Source organism: Oncorhynchus clarkii, chromosome 29 (genome assembly GCF_045791955.1).
Source record: "Oncorhynchus clarkii lewisi isolate Uvic-CL-2024 chromosome 29, UVic_Ocla_1.0, whole genome shotgun sequence".
NCBI classification, from domain to species: domain Eukaryota; kingdom Metazoa; phylum Chordata; class Actinopteri; order Salmoniformes; family Salmonidae; genus Oncorhynchus; species Oncorhynchus clarkii.
This window is the reverse complement of record NC_092175.1, coordinates 43,501,117-43,519,748: the sequence shown is the minus strand read 5'-3', so window position 1 is coordinate 43,519,748 and position 18,632 is coordinate 43,501,117. Positions and strand designations below refer to the sequence as shown.

The 18,632-nt window shown below is 44.1% G+C and overlaps 1 protein-coding gene across 1 annotated transcript in view; it reads left to right on the top strand.

Annotated features, from left to right (window-relative positions):
• The first annotated feature begins 4,974 nt into the window (after positions 1 to 4,974).
• LOC139388396 (map3k7 C-terminal like) overlaps positions 4,975 to 18,632 on the top strand; it is a 34,988-nt gene continuing 21,330 nt past the window's right edge. Inside the window, exons 1-2 of the mRNA XM_071135030.1 lie at positions 4,975 to 5,060; positions 10,887 to 10,968. Of these exons, the coding sequence (XP_070991131.1) occupies positions 10,893 to 10,968 (76 nt within the window). The 5' untranslated portion in view covers positions 4,975 to 5,060; positions 10,887 to 10,892. The remainder of the gene's footprint in view (positions 5,061 to 10,886; positions 10,969 to 18,632) is intronic.

Sequence of the window (18,632 nt, the reverse complement as noted above, 5' to 3'; positions counted from 1 at the left end):
GGATGAGTCAAAATCAAATCACTGGTCGCATGTAGTTTAGCAGATGTTATAGCGGGGGCAGCTAGCTAGCGCCTATCAAGTACACAAATCATTAAACATAAAAAATAAAGAAAATACAAATTAAAGACATCAAGAAAAGTCTAATTAACAACCAAAATAGCACTGTAACAGTAATCCAAATGCAAATTATACCGATGTACACCGGATTAATTTACTTAAAATATAATTAAAATGTTATGCACAGCAGTAGATATACAAAGAATGGTATGTACAGCAGTAGATATGAGCTGTGTCAATAATCCAGTATATAAATAAATATGTGGTGTGTATTAACAGTGTAACTAAAATGCAGTAGTAGAAGAAGTACTAGAAGGAACTATACAGCATTTAAATACACACTACTAGTACTAGAATGAGCTATACAGCATTTAAATACACACTACTAGTACTAGAATGAGCTATACAGCATTTAAATACACACTACTAGTACTACTAGAATGAGCTGAATACAGCATTTAAATACACAGTGTGAAACAGGAAGTGTCCAGTGTTTTACAGGTAAAATTTCACAACTTTTGGTAGAAAACTCCAAAAAGATAATCAAAATTGTAGTTTTTTTTCCCTAAACTTTTCAATTGACTAAAGTACAACACACAAAATCACACAGTAACTTTTTTCTCCAAATCTAATCAGTGTTTTACCTAGAAATACCTTTCATGTAAAGTAATTCCCAAATGCAGTGCTCACAATACGTTTTATATGATTCTCTTCTCATTTGTTTAAATACTTTTGACCATCAGTTAATCCAACTGCGCTTAATGATTAATTACTTAACCGTTCCGTAAACCTATATATTTTTAACTGGTTTTAACTGGTTTACTATATATGGATTTTGAGAACTACAGAAATAAATGATGCCGGATGCATGATAACCATACACAATAACCAACACTACATAATGACTAGTGGTTATTGCTAATTGATTTCACATAAACCACAATTGGTCACCAGGTAAAGGAGGGGGTGTGTGAACACTTGCAATTTCTTGAGATTTGATGCAACAACAAAAAAAAAGCAGGGAGGAAAATATTTTGTAGCCTAGCGCCATTCTAGATCTCTCCACATGACTTGACACAGTGTGTGAACACTTGCAATTTCTTTCAACATGTAGCAGGATAGACAGCAAGGGAGAGGAATAAATTTATACTGCATCTAAAGTCAATCTTAGTTGGCTTAAGTTATACTGCATCTAAAGTCAATCTTAGTTGGCTAAAGTTATACTGCATCTAAAGTCAATCTTAGTTAGCTAACTAAAGTTATACTGCATCTAAAGTCAATCTTAGTTAGCTAACTAAAGTTATACTGCATCTAGTCAATCTTAGTTAGCTAACTAAAGTTATACTGCATCTAGTCAATCTTAGTTGGCTAACTTAAGTTATACTGCATCTAGTCAATCTTAGTTAGCTAACTAAAGTTATACTGCATCTAAAGTCAATCTTAGTTAGCTAACTAAAGTTATACTGTATCTAGTCAATCTTAGTTAGCTAACTAAAGTTATACTGTATCTAAAGTCAATCTTAGTTAGCTAACTAAAGTTATACTGTATCTAAAGTCAATCTTAGTTAGCTAACTAAAGTTATACTGTATCTAAAGTCAATCTTAGTTAGCTAACTAAAGTTATACTGTATCTAGTCAATCTTAGTTAGCTAACTAAAGTTATACTGCATCTAGTCAATCTTAGTTAGCTAACTAAAGTTATACTGTATCTAAAGTCAATCTTAGTTAGCTAACTAAAGTTATACTGCATCTAGTCAATCTTAGTTAGCTAACTAAAGTTATACTGCATCTAGTCAATCTTAGTTAGCTAACTAAAGTTATACTGCATCTAGTCAATCTTAGTTAGCTAACTAAAGTTATACTGTATCTAGTCAATCTTAGTTAGCTAACTAAAGTTATACTGTATCTAGTCAATCTTAGTTAGCTAACTAAAGTTATACTGTATCTAGTCAATCTTAGTTAGCTAACTAAAGTTATACTGTATCTAGTCAATCTTAGTTAGCTAACTAAAGTTATACTGCATCTAGTCAATCTTAGTTAGCTAACTAAAGTTATACTGTATCTAAAGTCAATCTTAGTTAGCTAACTAAAGTTATACTGTATCTAAAGTCAATCTTAGTTAGCTAACTAAAGTTATACTGCATCTAGTCAATCTTAGTTAGCTAACTAAAGTTATACTGCATCTAAAGTCAATCTTAGTTGGCTTAAGTTATACTGTATCTAAAGTCAATCTTAGTTAGCTAACTAAAGTTATACTGTATCTAAAGTCAATCTTAGTTAGCTAACTAAAGTTATACTGTATCTAAAGTCAATCTTAGTTAGCTAACTAAAGTTATACTGCATCTAAAGTCAATCTTAGTTAGCTAACTAAAGTTATACTGCATCTAAAGTCAATCTTAGTTAGCTAACTAAAGTTATACTGCATCTAGTCAATCTTTGTAATCAATTTATTTTGACACTAGAATACACGTTTGAGAGAGAAGAGAGAGAGAGAGAGAGAGAGAGAGAGAGAGAGTGAATCAGTCATAGAGCCCATTGCCCTCTGTGGTTGTGAGGTCTGGGGTCCGCTCACCAACCAAGACTTTACATTATGGGACAAACACCAAATTGAGACTCTGCACGCAGAATTCTGCAAAAATATCCTCTGTGTACAACGTAGAACACCAAATAATGCATGCAGAGCAGAATTAGGCCGATACCCACTAATAATCAAAATCCAGAAAAGAGCCCTTAAATTCTATAACCACCTAAAAGGAAGCGATTCACAAACCTTCCATAACAAGGCCATCACTTACAGAGAGATGAACCTGGAGAAGAGTCCCCTAAGCAAGCTGGTCCTGGGGCTCTGTTCACAAACACAAACACACCCCACAGAGCCCCAGGACATCAGCACAATTAGACCCAACCAAATCATGAGAAAACAAAAAGATAATTACTTGACACATTGGAAAGAATTTACAAAAAAACAGAGCAAACTAGAATGCTATTTGGCCCTAAACAGAGAGTACACAGCGGCAGAATACCTGACCACTGTGACTGACCCAAAATTAAGGAAAGCTTTGACTATGTACAGACTCAGTGAGCATAGCCTTGCTATTGAGAAAGGCCGCCGTAGGCAGACATGGCTCTCAAGAGAAGACAGGCTATGTGCTCACTGCCCACAAAATTAGGTGGAAACTGAGCTGCACTTCCTAACCTCCTGCCCAATGTATGACCATATTAGAGAGACATATTTCCCTCAGATTACACAGATCCACAAAGAATTCGAAAACAAATCCAATTTTGATAAACTGGGTGAAATTCCAGTGTGCCATCACAGCAGCAAGATTTGTGACCTGTTGCCACGAGAAAAGGGCAACCAGTGAAGAACAAACACCATTGTAAATACAACCCATATTTATGCTAATTCATTTTCCCTTGTATACCTTAACCATTTGTACATTGTTAAAACACTATATATATATATAATATGACATTTGTAATGTCTTTATTGTTTTGAAACTTCTGTATGTGTAATGTTTACTGTTAATTTTTATTGTTTATTTCACTTTATATATTATCTACCTCACTTGCTTTGGCAATGTTAACACATGTTTCCCATGCCAATAAAGCCCCTTGAATTGAATTGAATTGAATTGAGAGAGAGAGAGAGAGAGAGACATTCACCAAGTCCAAACTACCAGGTGTGAAACAGGGAAGGGACTCAGGGGGTATGGTAATTTGGTATACACGCAGTGTGTGTGTCTATTTTCTCTCCCTAAGCATTTAGAACTAGTGGAGCGTCATTCTGAGCGACTGCCTCATTGCCAAGCTATTGCAGCTCCAACAGTCCTTCCTGCCGCCCAGCCTGCGGAGTGGTCATGTCACTCAAACCCGACCAGACGGCGCAATGGACATTGTTACAGGCTAAAGTCATGCCATCAGACACGTTTAATTGGTGGTCGGGGTGCAGCACACTTCCCTTTTGTGTTGCTGCCGCGTGGAACCACTCTCTCTGTCTCTCTCTCTCTCGTGTGCTCCCTCTCTCTCTCTCTCTCTCTCCCTCTCGTGTGCTGTCTTCCTCTCTGTCTCTCTCCTCTCTCTCTCTCTCTCTCTCTCTCTCTCTCTCTCTCTCTCTCTCTTTCTTTCTCTCGTGTGCTGTCTCTCTCCTCTCTCTCTCTCTCTCTCTCTCTCTCTCTCTCTCTCTCTCTCTCTCTCGTGTGCTGTCTCCCTCTCTCTCTCGTATGCTCTCTCTCTCTCTCTCCCTCGTGTGCTGTCTTCCCCTCTGTCTCTCTCTCCTCTCTCTCCCTCTCTCTCTCTCTCTCTCTCTTTCTCTCTCTCTCGTGTGCTGTCTCCCTCTCTGTCTCTCTCGTGTGGTCTCTCTCTCTCTCTCTCTCTCTCTCTCTCTCTCTCTCTCTCTCGTGTGGTGTCTCTCTCTCTTGTGTCTCTCTCTCTCTCTCTCTCTCTCGTCTCTCTCTCTCTCTCTCTCTCTCTCTCTCTCTCTCTCTCTCGTGTGGTGTCTCTCTCTCTCATGTCTCTCTCTCGTGTGGCGTTTCTCTCTCGTGTGGTGTCTCTCTCTCTCTCTCTCTCGCTCTCTCTCTCTCCTGTGGTGTCTGTCTCCACACAGTGTCTAAAGAGGAGTGCTCTAAGTCTGTGTGTCTGCGGCTCCAGGATCAACTGTGTGGATTTGATACGGACTGACTGACTGACAGCTCTGTCACACACAGTCAGGCCAGTGGACGATAAGAGAAACCAGGGCTCGACTCTACAGTCTTTGGGTTTAGAGAGACTGTTGAAGAGGTTGAAGGGGTCAACTGCTGGGGGGAGTGTTCTATTGGGACAGTGCTTTGTGTATCCAGCCCATCTCTAACAGGACGTGCTGGACAGCAGAGGAGTCTTCGTGACACTGAACGGGGTGGGGGGGGGGGGGGGGGGGAACCAAAACAAAAGGAACAAAAGTCCAACTCCGTGGGGAGGTCTCTCTTCATACCTCAGAATTTCCTAGGTCCGGTTCGTGCTGTCTGGTAAGTAAGGCTGTTGTTGGTTTTAGTATCACGCCGTGTGTACATGGCAGACCACCAGAGTAGGGTGGCTTGGGGTGAAACACTCCCCTCCTCTTGTAATTTTCACAGAAACCCCTTTATGTCATCAACATTTATTTCAGCACTTTCCCTGGATACCAACTAGTCTTGCTCAACTGAAAAAATTGTTTTTTTTACCTTTCTGTTTTTATTGAAAAACAAACAATAATAAACATATTCTGCCCACTCATTTCCCTTAATAATGTGTTAGACTAAAGAGTGCCAGTTTCCACATATCTAAATATTACAAAACAGATTTTTTTCTGTCTTGGGGCATTTTGGCGGGCAGGGTAGCCCAGTGGTTAGAGTGTAGAGGCGACAGGGTAGCCTAGTGGTTAGAGCATTGGACTAGTAACCGGAAGGTTACAAGTTCAAACCCCGAGCTGACAAGGTACAAATCTGTCGTTCTGCCCCTGAACAGGCAGTTAACCCACTGTTCCTAGGCCGTCATTGAAAATAAGAATTTGTTCTTAGCTGACTTGCCTAGTTAAATAAAGTGATATTTACTTTTGTTGGTGATTTATTTGGACTATTTCTGATGTAGGCCTTTATGTGTTGTGCTTATTGTGTCACCATTAGATAGGTGCACCCAGGTTCTGGGGTTTATCCTGCAGCTAGAGGGAGCTAGATGGAGCTGGGAGGGAGCTTGAGGGAGCTGTGAGGGAGCTGGGAGGTAGCTAGAGGGAGCTGGGAGGGAGTTAGAGTGAGCTAGAGGGAGCTAGAGGGAACTAGAGGGAGCTGGGAGGGAGCTAGAGGGAGCTTGTGGGAGCTGGGATGGAGCAAGAGGGAGCTAGAGGGAGCTGGGAGGGAGCTGGGAGGGAGCTAGAGGGAGCTTTTGGGAGCTGGGATGGAGCAAGAGGGAGCTAGAGGGAGCTGGGAGGGTGAAAATAGTTGGGGGATAGAACACAGGTTGCACACTAAGAAAAGAGGGTTCCTTGAGGTTTCTTTGGGGAAGGGTGGTGGTTCTATGTGGAACATTAATGACTCAACGAACCCTCTGAGCTCTTCAATGGTTCTTTACAGTTCACAAGATGGTTCTTTACAGTTCACAAGATGGTTCTTTACAGTTCACAAGATGGTTCTTTACAGTTCACAAGGTGGTTCTTTACAGTTCACAAGATGGTTCTTTACAGTTCACAAGATGGTTCTTTACAGTTCACAAGATGGTTCTTTACAGTTCACAAGATGGTTCTTTACAGTTCACAAGATGGTTCTTTACAGTTCACAAGGTGGTTCTTTACTGTTCACAAGGTGGTTCTTTACAGTTCACAAGATGGTTCTTTACAGTTCACAAGGTGGTTCTTTACAGTTCACAAGATGGTTCTTTACAGTTCACAAGGTGGTTCTTTACAGTTCACAAGGTGGTTCTTTACAGTTCACAAGATGGTTCTTTACAGTTCACAAGATGGTTCTTTACAGTTCACAAAGTGGTTCTTTACAGTTCACAAGGTGGTTCTTTACAGTTCACAAGATGGTTCTTTACTGTTCACAAGATGGTTCTTTACAGTTCACAAGATGGTTCTTTACAGTTCACAAGGTGGTTCTTTACAGTTCACAAGATGGTTCTTTACAGTTCACAAGATGGTTCTTTACAGTTCACAAGATGGTTCTTTACAGTTCACAAGGTGGTTCTTTACAGTTCACAAGATGGTTCTTTACAGTTCACAAGGTGGTTCTTTACAGTTCACAAGATGGTTCTTTACAGTTCACAAGGTGGTTCTTTACAGTTCACAAGATGGTTCTTTACAGTTCACAAGGTGGTTCTTTACTGTTCACAAGATGGTTCTTCTCTCTTAGTGATAATTAAAATGTAGTGGATGCGGATCATTAGAACTAGAGGGGGCTTGGTTTGTGATAATTAAAACGTAGTGGAGGCAGATCATTAGAACATGAGGGGGCGTGGTTTGTGATAATTAAAATGTAGTGGAGGCGGGTCATTAGAACACGCGGGGGCGTGGTTTGTGCTACCTTGAGTGAGAGTCATTCCAGTGGATCAATGTGTTGTGTGATGCTGTTACATATTATATATGAATAGGGTCAGTGATGATGTCTTGAGGAAGACTCGTGTACGGCCGTGTACCAATTGAGAACGGTTGACTAAGTCAGTAGTTCCTCTCCTCGGGGACCCTCAGCTGTTCCAGAGCTAGTTCACTTGATTCAACGTGGCAAATAACACTTTACTAATACTTATGGAATTTTAACAGTATAACATGGCTGACCAGAATTTTAAAAACCCTGTATGGTCCTTCAAAAGGATCTGCAAAGAACATTTGTGATTGAAAAAGTTTTTTTTATAGAACCATTCTCCATAAACGTTCTATAAAGAACCATAACAAAGGGCTGTATATAGGCCCAAAAAGGGTTGTAACCATAGCAGAACACTTTTAGGTCCTGTATACAACCTTTCAGCTGCTGTCAGAACCCCTTTAATCTCTACCTCTCTAACCGCAGATAGAGGGAGAGGTTAAAGGGGTTCTAACCGCAGATAGAGGGAGAGGTTAAAGGGGTTCTAACCACAGATAGAGAGAGAGGTTAAAGGGGTTCTAACCACAGATAGAGGGAGAGGTTAAAGGGGTTCTAACAGCAGATAGAGAGAGAGGTTAAAGGGGTTCTAACCGCAGATAGAGGGAGATGTTAAAGGGGTTCTAACAGCAGATAGAGAGAGAGGTTAAAGGGGTTCTAACCGCAGATAGAGGGAGAGGTTAAAGGGGTTCTAACAGCAGATAGAGAGAGAGGTTAAAGGGGTTCTAACCGCAGATAGAGGGAGAGGTTAAAGGGGTTCTAACCGCAGATAGAGGGAGAGGTTAAAGGGGTTCTAACCGCAGATAGAGGGAGAGGTTAAAGGGGTTCTAACCACAGATAGAGGGAGAGGTTAAAGGGGTTCTAACCGCAGATAGAGGGAGAGGTTAAAGGGGTTCTAACCGCAGATAGAGAGAGAGGTTAAAGGGGTTCTAACCACAGATAGAGAGAGAGGTTAAAGGGGTTCTAACCGCAGAGAGAGAGAGAGGTTAAAGGGGTTCTAACCACAGATAGAGAGAGAGGTTAAAGGGGTTCTAACCGCAGATAGAGAGAGAGGTTAAAGGGGTTCTAACCACAGATAGAGGGAGAGGTTAAAGGGGTTCTAACCGCAGATAGAGAGAGAGGTTAAAGGGGTTCTAACCGCAGATAGAGGGAGAGGTTAAAGGGGTTCTAACCACAGATAGAGAGAGAGGTTAAAGGGGTTCTAACCGCAGATAGAGGGAGAGGTTAAAGGGGTTCTAACCGCAGATAGAGGGAGAGGTTAAAGGGGTTCTAACAGCAGATAGAGGGAGAGGTTAAAGGGGTTCTAACAGCAGATAGAGGGACAGGTTAAAGGGGTTCTAACCGCAGATAGAGGGAGAGGTTAAAGGGGTTCTAACCGCAGATAGAGGGAGAGGTTAAAGGGGTTCTAACAGCAGATAGACAGAGAGGTTAAAGGGGTTCTAACCGCAGATAGAGGGAGAGGTTAAAGGGGTTCTAACCGCAGATAGAGGGAGAGGTTAAAGGGGTTCTAACAGCAGATAGAGGGAGAGGTTAAAGGGGTTCTAACCGCAGATAGAGGGAGAGGTTAAAGGGGTTCTAACCACAGATAGAGGGAGAGGTTAAAGGGGTTCTAACAGCAGATAGATATAGAGGTTAAAGGGGTTCTAACAGCAGATAGAGAGGTTAAAGGGGTTCTAACAGCAGATAGATAGAGAGGTTAAAGGGGTTCTAACCGCAGATAGAGGGAGAGGTTAAAGGGGTTCTAACCGCAGATAGAGGGAGAGGTTAAAGGGGTTCTAACCACAGATAGAGGGAGAGGTTAAAGGGGTTCTAACAGCAGATAGAGGGAGAGGTTAAAGGGGTTCTAACAGCAGATAGAGAGGTTAAAGGGGTTCTAACCGCAGATAGAGGGAGAGGTTAAAGGGGTTCTAACCACAGATAGAGGGAGAGGTTAAAGGGGTTCTAACAGCAGATAGAGAGAGAGGTTAAAGGGGTTCTAACCGCAGATAGAGGGAGAGGTTAAAGGGGTTCTAACCGCAGATAGAGGGAGAGGTTAAAGGGGTTCTAACAGCAGATAGAGGGAGAGGTTAAAGGGGTTCTAACAGCAGATAGAGGGAGAGGTTAAAGGGGTTCTAACAGCAGATAGAGAGAGAGGTTAAAGGGGTTCTAACCGCAGATAGAGGGAGAGGTTAAAGGGGTTCTAACCACAGATAGAGAGAGAGGTTAAAGGGGTTCTAACCACAGATAGAGAGAGAGGTTAAAGGGGTTCTAACAGCAGATAGAGAGGTTAAAGGGGTTCTAACCACAGATAGAGGGAGAGGTTAAAGTGGTTCTAATCGCAGATAGAGGGAGAGGTTAAAGGGGTTCTAACCGCAGATAGAGAGAGAGGTTAAAGGGGTTCTAACAGCAGATAGAGAGAGAGGTTAAAGGGGTTCTAACAGCAGATAGAGGGACAGGTTAAAGGGGTTCTAACAGCAGATAGAGAGAGGTTAAAGGGGTTCTAACCACAGATAGAGGGAGAGGTTAAAGGGGTTCTAATTGCAGATAGAGGGACAGGTTAAAGGGGTTCTAACAGCAGATAGAGAGAGGTTAAATGGGTTCTAACAGCAGATAGAGAGAGAGGTTAAAGGGGTTCTAACAGCAGATAGAGGGACAGGTTAAAGGGGTTCTAACAGCAGATAGAGAGGTTAAAGGGGTTCTAATAGCAGATAGAGAGAGAGGTTAAATGGGTTCTAACAGCAGATAGAGAGAGAGGTTAAAGGGGTTCTAACAGCAGATAGAGGGACAGGTTAAAGGGGTTCTAACAGCAGATAGAGAGAGGTTAAAGGGGTTCTAACAGCAGATAGAGGGACAGGTTAAAGGGGTTCTAACAGCAGATAGAGAGGTTAAAGGGGTTCTAATAGCAGATAGAGAGAGGGGTTAAAGGGGTTCTAACAGCAGATAGAGGGAGAGGTTAAAGGGGTTCTAACAGCAGATAGAGAGAGGTTAAAGGGGTTCTAACCGCAGATAGAGAGAGGTTAAAGGGGTTCTAACAGCAGATAGAGGGACAGGTTAAAGGGGTTCTAACAGCAGATAGAGAGAGATTCAAGGGGTTCTAACAGCAGATAGAGGGACAGGTTAAAGGGGTTCTAACAGCAGATTGTCGGGTGATAGAAACCTCCCTCAGCCTGACCATGGGACCGTGCCAAAGCCTCCCCTCACAGAAAGAGACTGTCAGTCAAACAGGCCTAATTATTTAATACCCCTGCAACTCTAAACTCATGATGAATCTCCTCTGGTGTGTGTTCACTCTATCACATTAATCTCTCTCTCTCTCTCTCTCTCTCTCTCTCTCTCTCTGTCTCTCTCTCTGTCTCTCTCTCTCTCACTCTCTCTCTCTCTCTCTCTCTCTCTCTCTGTCTCTCTCTCTCTCTCTCTGTCTCTCTCTCTCTCTCTCTCTCTCTCTGTCTCTCTCTGTCTCTCTCTCTCTCTGTCTCTCTCTCTGTCTCTCTCTCTGTTTTCTGTTTGTTCTTTCTTGCTCTCTCTCTCTCTCTCTCGCTCTCTCTCTCTCTCTCTCTCTCTCTCTCTCACTCTCTCTCTCTCTCTCTCTCTCTCTCTCTCTCTCTCTCTCTCTCTCTCTCTCTCTCTCTGTCTCTCTGTCTCTCTGTCTCTATCTCTCTCTCTCTCTCTCTCTCTCTCTCTCTCTCCCCCCCTCTCTCTATATCTCTCTCTCTCTTTCGCTCTCTGTTTTCTGTTTGCTCTCTCGCTCTCTTTCTCTGTGTGATGAAGGGATAAATGATCACTTCAACCAGGCGAGTGTCTCCTGACAAATCTGAAGTTAGAATCGCCTTCAGCCTTGACCAAGACTCAGGTAAGACACACACACACACACACACACACACACACACACACACACACACACACACAAACAGTTCCCGACAGAACAGCCTTTACCCAACCCCCCGGCTTAACTGCAGTAATTCTTCTCTGCTGCCCGACAGACAGACTGACAGGTGTTCCTCTATTTCTGTTGGCCTGTGGCATCTTAAAAACAAACCTTCCCCCTCACACACACACACACACACACACACACACACACACACACACACACACACGGCGAGGTGGTCAGTCAGAGTGCTTTAAGGCCGGCAGCTGCAGCTTCGCCATAGAAGGTTTCCTCCGTAACGCACAGACCCACTGGCCTATATTTATAAACGTTTAACACTTCCTCCTCCACTCCTCTCCTCCTCCACTCCTCTCCTCATCCACTCCTCTCCCCCTCCACTCCTCTCCCCCTCCACTCCTCTCCTCCTCTCCTCCTCCACTCCTCTCCTCCTCCACTCCTCTCCTCATCCACTCCTCTCCCCCTCCACTCCCCTCCTCCTCCACTCCTCTCCCCCTCCACTCCTCTCCTCCTCCACTCCTCTCCTCCTCCACTCCTCTCCCCCTCCACTCCTCTCCCCCTCCACTCCTCTCCTCCTCTCCTCCTCCACTCCTCTCCCCCTCTCCTCCTCTCCCCCTCCACTCCTCTCCTCATCCACTCCTCTCCTCCTCTCCTCCCCTCCTCCTCTCCTCCTCTCCTCCTCTCCTCCCCTCCTCCCCTCCCCCTCTCCTTCTCTCCCCCTCTCCTCCTCTCCCCCTCCACTCCTCTCTGTATCTGTCTTTCTCTGCATCTCCCTGTCTCTCGCACACACAGTGTTGCGTCATCCAGTGTGATGTCATTACATTTGTCCTCAGATTGACACCAGTACATTTAAAATTTCACTTCCAAAATAAAGCTGACAGTGATCGTCGTTATTCTCTAGTACTCACTCACTCACTCACTGCTTTTAGAACCTTCCATCACCCAGGATTCTCTGCTTGTGTTCTAGAACTCCAGGGGAACAAAGTCGGAGATGCAACACATCCTGTTTGTCCGTCTTCCTGTATGTCTGTCCATCCGTCCATCTATCAGAGTTCATTTCAAAAAGCAGGAACTCTTAGCAATACACGCACTAACCCGAAGAAGTGTCATTAGACTGTAGTCAGTCAGACAGGGTGTCATGTTGTCATTAGACTGTAGTCAGTCAGACAGTGTGTTATGTTGTCATTAGACTGTAGTCAGTCAGACAGTGTGTTATGTTGTCATTAGACTGTAGTCAGTCAGACAGGGTGTCATGTTGTCATTAGACTGTAGTCAGTCAGACAGTGTTAGTGTGTTATGTTGTCATTAGACTGTAGTCAGTCATACAGGGTGTTATGTTGTCATTAGACTGTAGTCAGTCAGACAGGGTGTTATGTTGTCATTAGACTGTAGTCAGTCAGACAGGTGTTATGATGTCATTAGACTGTAGTCAGTCAGACAGGGTGTTATGTTGTCATTAGACTGTAGTCAGTCATACAGGGTGTTATGTTGTCATTAGACTGTAGTCAGTCAGACAGAGTGTTATGTTGTCATTAGACTGTAGTCAGTCACAGTGTTAGTGTGTTATGTTGTCATTAGACTGTAGTCAGTCAGACAGGGTGTTATGTTGTCATTAGACTGTAGTCAGTCATACAGTAATAGTGTGTTATGTTGTCATTAGACTGTAGTCAGTCATACAGGGTGTTATGTTGTCATTAGACTGTAGTCAGTCAGACAGAGTGTTATGTTGTCATTAGACTGTAGTCAGTCACAGTGTTAGTGTGTTATGTTGTCATTAGACTGTAGTCAGTCAGACAGGGTGTTATGTTGTCATTAGACTGTAGTCAGTCATACAGTAATAGTGTGTTATGTTGTCATTAGACTGTAGTCAGTCATACAGGGTGTTATGTTGTCATTAGACTGTAGTCAGTCAGACAGAGTGTTATGTTGTCATTAGACTGTAGTCAGTCACAGTGTTAGTGTGTTATGTTGTCATTAGACTGTAGTCAGTCAGACAGGGTGTTATGTTGTCATTAGACTGTAGTCAGTCATACAGTAATAGTGTGTTATGTTGTCATTAGACTGTAGTCAGTCATACAGGGTGTTATGTTGTCATTAGACTGTAGTCAGTCAGACAGGGTGTTATGTTGTCATTAGACTGTAGTCAGTCAGACAGGGTGTTATGTTGTCATTAGACTGTAGTCAGTCATACAGTAATAGTGTGTTATGTTGTCATTAGACTGTAGTCAGTCAGACAGGGTGTTATGTTGTCATTAGACTGTAGTCAGTCAGACAGGGTGTTATGTTGTCATTAGACTGTAGTCAGTCATACAGTAATAGTGTGTTATGTTGTCATTAGACTGTAGTCAGTCAGACAGGGTGTTATGTTGTCATTAGACTGTAGTCAGTCACAGTGTTAGTGTGTTATGTTGTCATTAGACTGTAGTCAGTCAGACAGGGTGTTCTGTTGTCATTAGACTGTAGTCAGTCAGACAGTGTTAGTGTGTTATGTTGTCATTAGACTGTAGTCAGTCAGACAGTAATAGTGTGTTATGTTGTCATTAGACTGTAGTCAGTCAGACAGTGTTAGTGTGTTATGTTATCATTAGACTGTAGTTCAAACCCCCGAGCTGACAAGGTACAAATCTGTCGTTCTGCCCCTGAACAGGCAGTTAACCCACTGTTCCCAGGCCGTCATTGAAAATAAGAATTTGTTCTTAACTGACTTGCCTGGCTAAATAAAGGTAAAATAAAAAAAAAAAAAAAAATAGTCAGTCATACAGGGTGTTATGTTGTCATTAGACTGTAGTCAGTCATACAGTGTTAGTGTGTTATGTTGTCATTAGACTGTAGTCAGTCAGACAGTAATAGTGTGTTATGTTGTCATTAGACTGTAGTCAGTCAGACAGTGTTAGTGTGTTATGTTATCATTAGACTGTAGTCAGTCATACAGGGTGTTATGTTGTCATTAGACTGTAGTCAGTCAGACAGTGTAGTGGTCCCTTAGGGTGCAGCACACCTTACACACCAGGTGTAGTGGTCCCTTAGGGTGCAGCACACCTTACACACCAGGTGTAGTGGTCCCTTAGGGTGCAGCTCACCTTACACACCAGGTGTAGTGGTCCCTTAGGGTGCAGCTCACCTTACACACCAGGTGTAGTGTTCCCTTAGGGTGCAGCTCACCTTACACACCAGGTCTAGTGGTCCCTTAGGGTGCAGCTCACCTTACACACCAGGTCTAGTGGTCCCTTAGGGTGCTGTTCACCTTACACACCAGGTGTATTACCTGGAGGAGGAGGGGGGAGAGGAGAGAGGAGAGGAGCAGGAGAGGAGAGGAGGGGGGAGAATAGAGAGGAGAGGAGCAGGAGAGGAGAGCAGGGGGAGAAGATAGAGGAGAGGAGGGGGATAGGAGCAGGAGAGAGGAGAGGAGGAGGAGGGGGGAGAGGAGAGGAGCAGGAGAGAGAAGAGGAGGGGAGAGGAGCAGGAGAGGAGAGGAGGGGGAGAGGAGAGAGGAGAGGAGAGGGAGAGGAGAGAGGAGAGGAGCAGGAGAGGAGAGGAGGGGGAGAAGAGAGAGGAGAAGAGGGGGATAGGAGCAGGAGAGAGGAGAGGAGGAGGAGGAGGGGGAGAGGAGAGGGGAGAGGAGCAGGAGAGAGAAGCGGAGGGGGAGAGGAGAGAGGAGAGGAGGGGGAGAGGAGAGGAGCAGGAGAGAGGAGAGGAGAGGATTACATTACACTGTAGTCTCAGCTATGAAATACACGTCTGGTCAACAACGCAAGTCCCCATTCCCACGTTCCAAACGGCTCCCTATTCCCACGTTCCAAACGGCTCCCTATTCCCACGTTCCAAACGGCTCCCCGTTCCCACGTTCCAAACGGCTCCCCGTTCCCACGTTCCAAACGGCTCCCTATTCCCACGTTCCAAACGGCTCCCTATTCCCACGTTCCAAACGGCTCCCCATTCCCACGTTCCAAAAGGCTCTCCGTTCCCACGTTCCAAACGGCTCTCCGTTCCCACGTTCCAAATGTCCCACATGACTCTGTTCTGATAGTTCACTATATAGGGATTAGGGTGCCAGTTGGCACACATGGACTCTGTTCTGGTAGTCACTATATAGGGATTAGGGTGCCAGTTGGCACACATAGACTCTGTTCTGATAGTTCACTATATAGGGGTTAGGGTGCCAGTTGGCACACATGGACTCTGTTCTGATAGTTCACTATATAGGGATTAGGGTGCCAGTTGGCATCACACCTAGACTCTGTTCTGATAGTTCACTATATAGGGATTAGGGTGCCAGTTGGCACACATGGACTCTGTTCTGATAGTTCACTATATAGGGATTAGGGTGCCAGTTGGCACACATGGACTCTGTTCTGATAGTTCACTATATAGGGATTAGGGTGCCAGTTGGCATCACACCTAGACTCTGTTCTGATAGTTCACTATATAGGGATTAGGGTGCCAGTTGGCACACATGGACTCTGTTCTGATAGTTCACTATATAGGGATTAGGGTGCCAGTTGGCATCACACCTAGACTCTGTTCTGATAGTTCACTATATAGGGATTAGGGTGCCAGTTGGCACACATGGACTCTGTTCTGATAGTTCACTATATAGGGATTAGGGTGCCAGTTGGCATCACACCTAGACTCTGTTCTGATAGTTCACTATATAGGGATTAGGGTGCCAGTTGGCACACATGGACTCTGTTCTGATAGTTCACTATATAGGGATTAGGGTGCCAGTTGGCATCACACCTAGACTCTGTTCTGATAGTTCACTATATAGGGATTAGGGTGCCAGTTGGCACACATGGACTCTGTTCTGATAGTTCACTATATAGGGATTAGGGTGCCAGTTGGCATCACACCTAGACTCTGTTCTGATAGTTCACTATATAGGGATTAGGGTGCCAGTTGGCACACATGGACTCTGTTCTGATAGTTCACTATATAGGGATTAGGGTGCCAGTTGGCATCACACCTAGACTCTGTTCTGATAGTTCACTATATAGGGATTAGGGTGCCAGTTGGCATCACACCTAGACTCTGTTCTGATAGTTCACTATATAGGGATTAGGGTGCCAGTTGGCACACATGGACTCTGTTCTGATAGTTCACTATATAGGGATTAGGGTGCCAGTTGGCATCACACCTAGACTCTGTTCTGATAGTTCACTATATAGGGATTAGGGTGCCAGTTGGCATCACACCTAGACTCTGTTCTGATAGTTCACTATATAGGGATTAGGGTGCCAGTTGGCACACATGGACTCTGTTCTGATAGTTCACTATATAGGGATTAGGGTGCCAGTTGGCACACATGGACTCTGTTCTGATAGTTCACTATATAGGGGTTAGGGTGCCAGTTGGCACACATGGACTCTGTTCTGATAGTTCACTATATAGGGATTAGGGTGCCAGTTGGCACACATGGACTCTGTTCTGATAGTTCACTATATAGGGGTTAGGGTGCCAGTTGGCACACATGGACTCTGTTCTGATAGTTCACTATATAGGGATTAGGGTGCCAGTTGGCACACATGGACTCTGTTCTGATAGTTCACTATATAGGGATTAGGGTGCCAGTTGGCACACATGGACTCTGTTCTGATAGTTCACTATATAGGGATTAGGGTGCCAGTTGGCACACATGGACTCTGTTCTGATAGTTCACTATATAGGGATTAGGGTGCCAGTTGGCACACATGGACTCTGTTCTGATAGTTCACTATATAGGGGTTAGGGTGCCAGTTGGCACACATGGACTCTGTTCTGATAGTTCACTATATAGGGATTAGGGTGCCAGTTGGCATCACACCTAGACTCTGTTCTGATAGTTCACTATATAGGGATTAGGGTGCCAGTTGGCACACATAGACTCTGTTCTGATAGTTCACTATATAGGGGTTAGGGTGCCAGTTGGCACACATGGACTCTGTTCTGATAGTTCACTATATAGGGATTAGGGTGCCAGTTGGCACACATGGACTCTGTTCTGATAGTTCACTATATAGGGATTAGGGTGCCAGTTGGCACACATAGACTCTGTTCTGATAGTTCACTATATAGGGGTTAGGGTGCCAGTTGGCACACATGGACTCTGTTCTGATAGTTCACTATATAGGGATTAGGGTGCCAGTTGGCACACATGGACTCTGTTCTGATAGTTCACTATATAGGGGTTAGGGTGCCAGTTGGCACACATGGACTCTGTTCTGATAGTTCACTATATAGGGGTTAGGGTGCCAGTTGGCACACATGGACTCTGTTCTGATAGTTCACTATATAGGGATTAGGGTGCCAGTTGGCACACATGGACTCTGTTCTGATAGTTCACTATATAGGGATTAGGGTGCCAGTTGGCACACATGGACTCTGTTCTGATAGTTCACTATATAGGGATTAGGGTGCCAGTTGGCACACATGGACTCTGTTCTGATAGTTCACTATATAGGGATTAGGGTGCCAGTTGGCACACATGGACTCTGTTCTGATAGTTCACTATATAGGGATTAGGGTGCCAGTTGGCACACATGGACTCTGTTCTGATAGTTCACTATATAGGGATTAGGGTGCCAGTTGGCACACATGGACTCTGTTCTGATAGTTCACTATATAGGGATTAGGGTGCCAGTTGGCACACATGGACTCTGTTCTGATAGTTCACTATATAGGGATTAGGGTGCCAGTTGGCACACATGGACTCTGTTCTGATAGTTCACTATATAGGGATTAGGGTGCCAGTTGGCACACATGGACTCTGTTCTGATAGTTCACTATATAGGGATTAGGGTGCCAGTTGGCACACATGGACTCTGTTCTGATAGTTCACTATATAGGGATTAGGGTGCCAGTTGGCACACATGGACTCTGTTCTGATAGTTCACTATATAGGGATTAGGGTGCCAGTTGGCACACATGGACTCTGTTCTGATAGTTCACTATATAGGGATTAGGGTGCCAGTTGGCACACATGGACTCTGTTCTGATAGTTCACTATATAGGGATTAGGGTGCCAGTTGGCACACATGGACTCTGTTCTGATAGTTCACTATATAGGGATTAGGGTGCCAGTTGGCACACATGGACTCTGTTCTGATAGTTCACTATATAGGGATTAGGGTGCCAGTTGGCACACATGGACTCTGTTCTGATAGTTCACTATATAGGGATTAGGGTGCCAGTTGGCACACATGGACTCTGTTCTGATAGTTCACTATATAGGGATTAGGGTGCCAGTTGGCACACATGGACTCTGTTCTGATAGTTCACTATATAGGGATTAGGGTGCCAGTTGGCACACATGGACTCTGTTCTGATAGTTCACTATATAGGGATTAGGGTGCCAGTTGGCATCACACCTAGACTCTGTTCTGATAGTTCACTATATAGGGATTAGGGTGCCAGTTGGCATCACACCTAGACTCTGTTCTGATAGTTCACTATATAGGGATTAGGGTGCCAGTTGGCATCACACCTAGACTCTGTTCTGATAGTTCACTATATAGGGATTAGGGTGCCAGTTGGCATCACATGGACTCTGTTCTGATAGTTCACTATATAGGGATTAGGGTGCCAGTTGGCATCACATGGACTCTGTTCTGATAGTTCACTATATAGGGATTAGGGTGCCAGTTGGCACACATGGA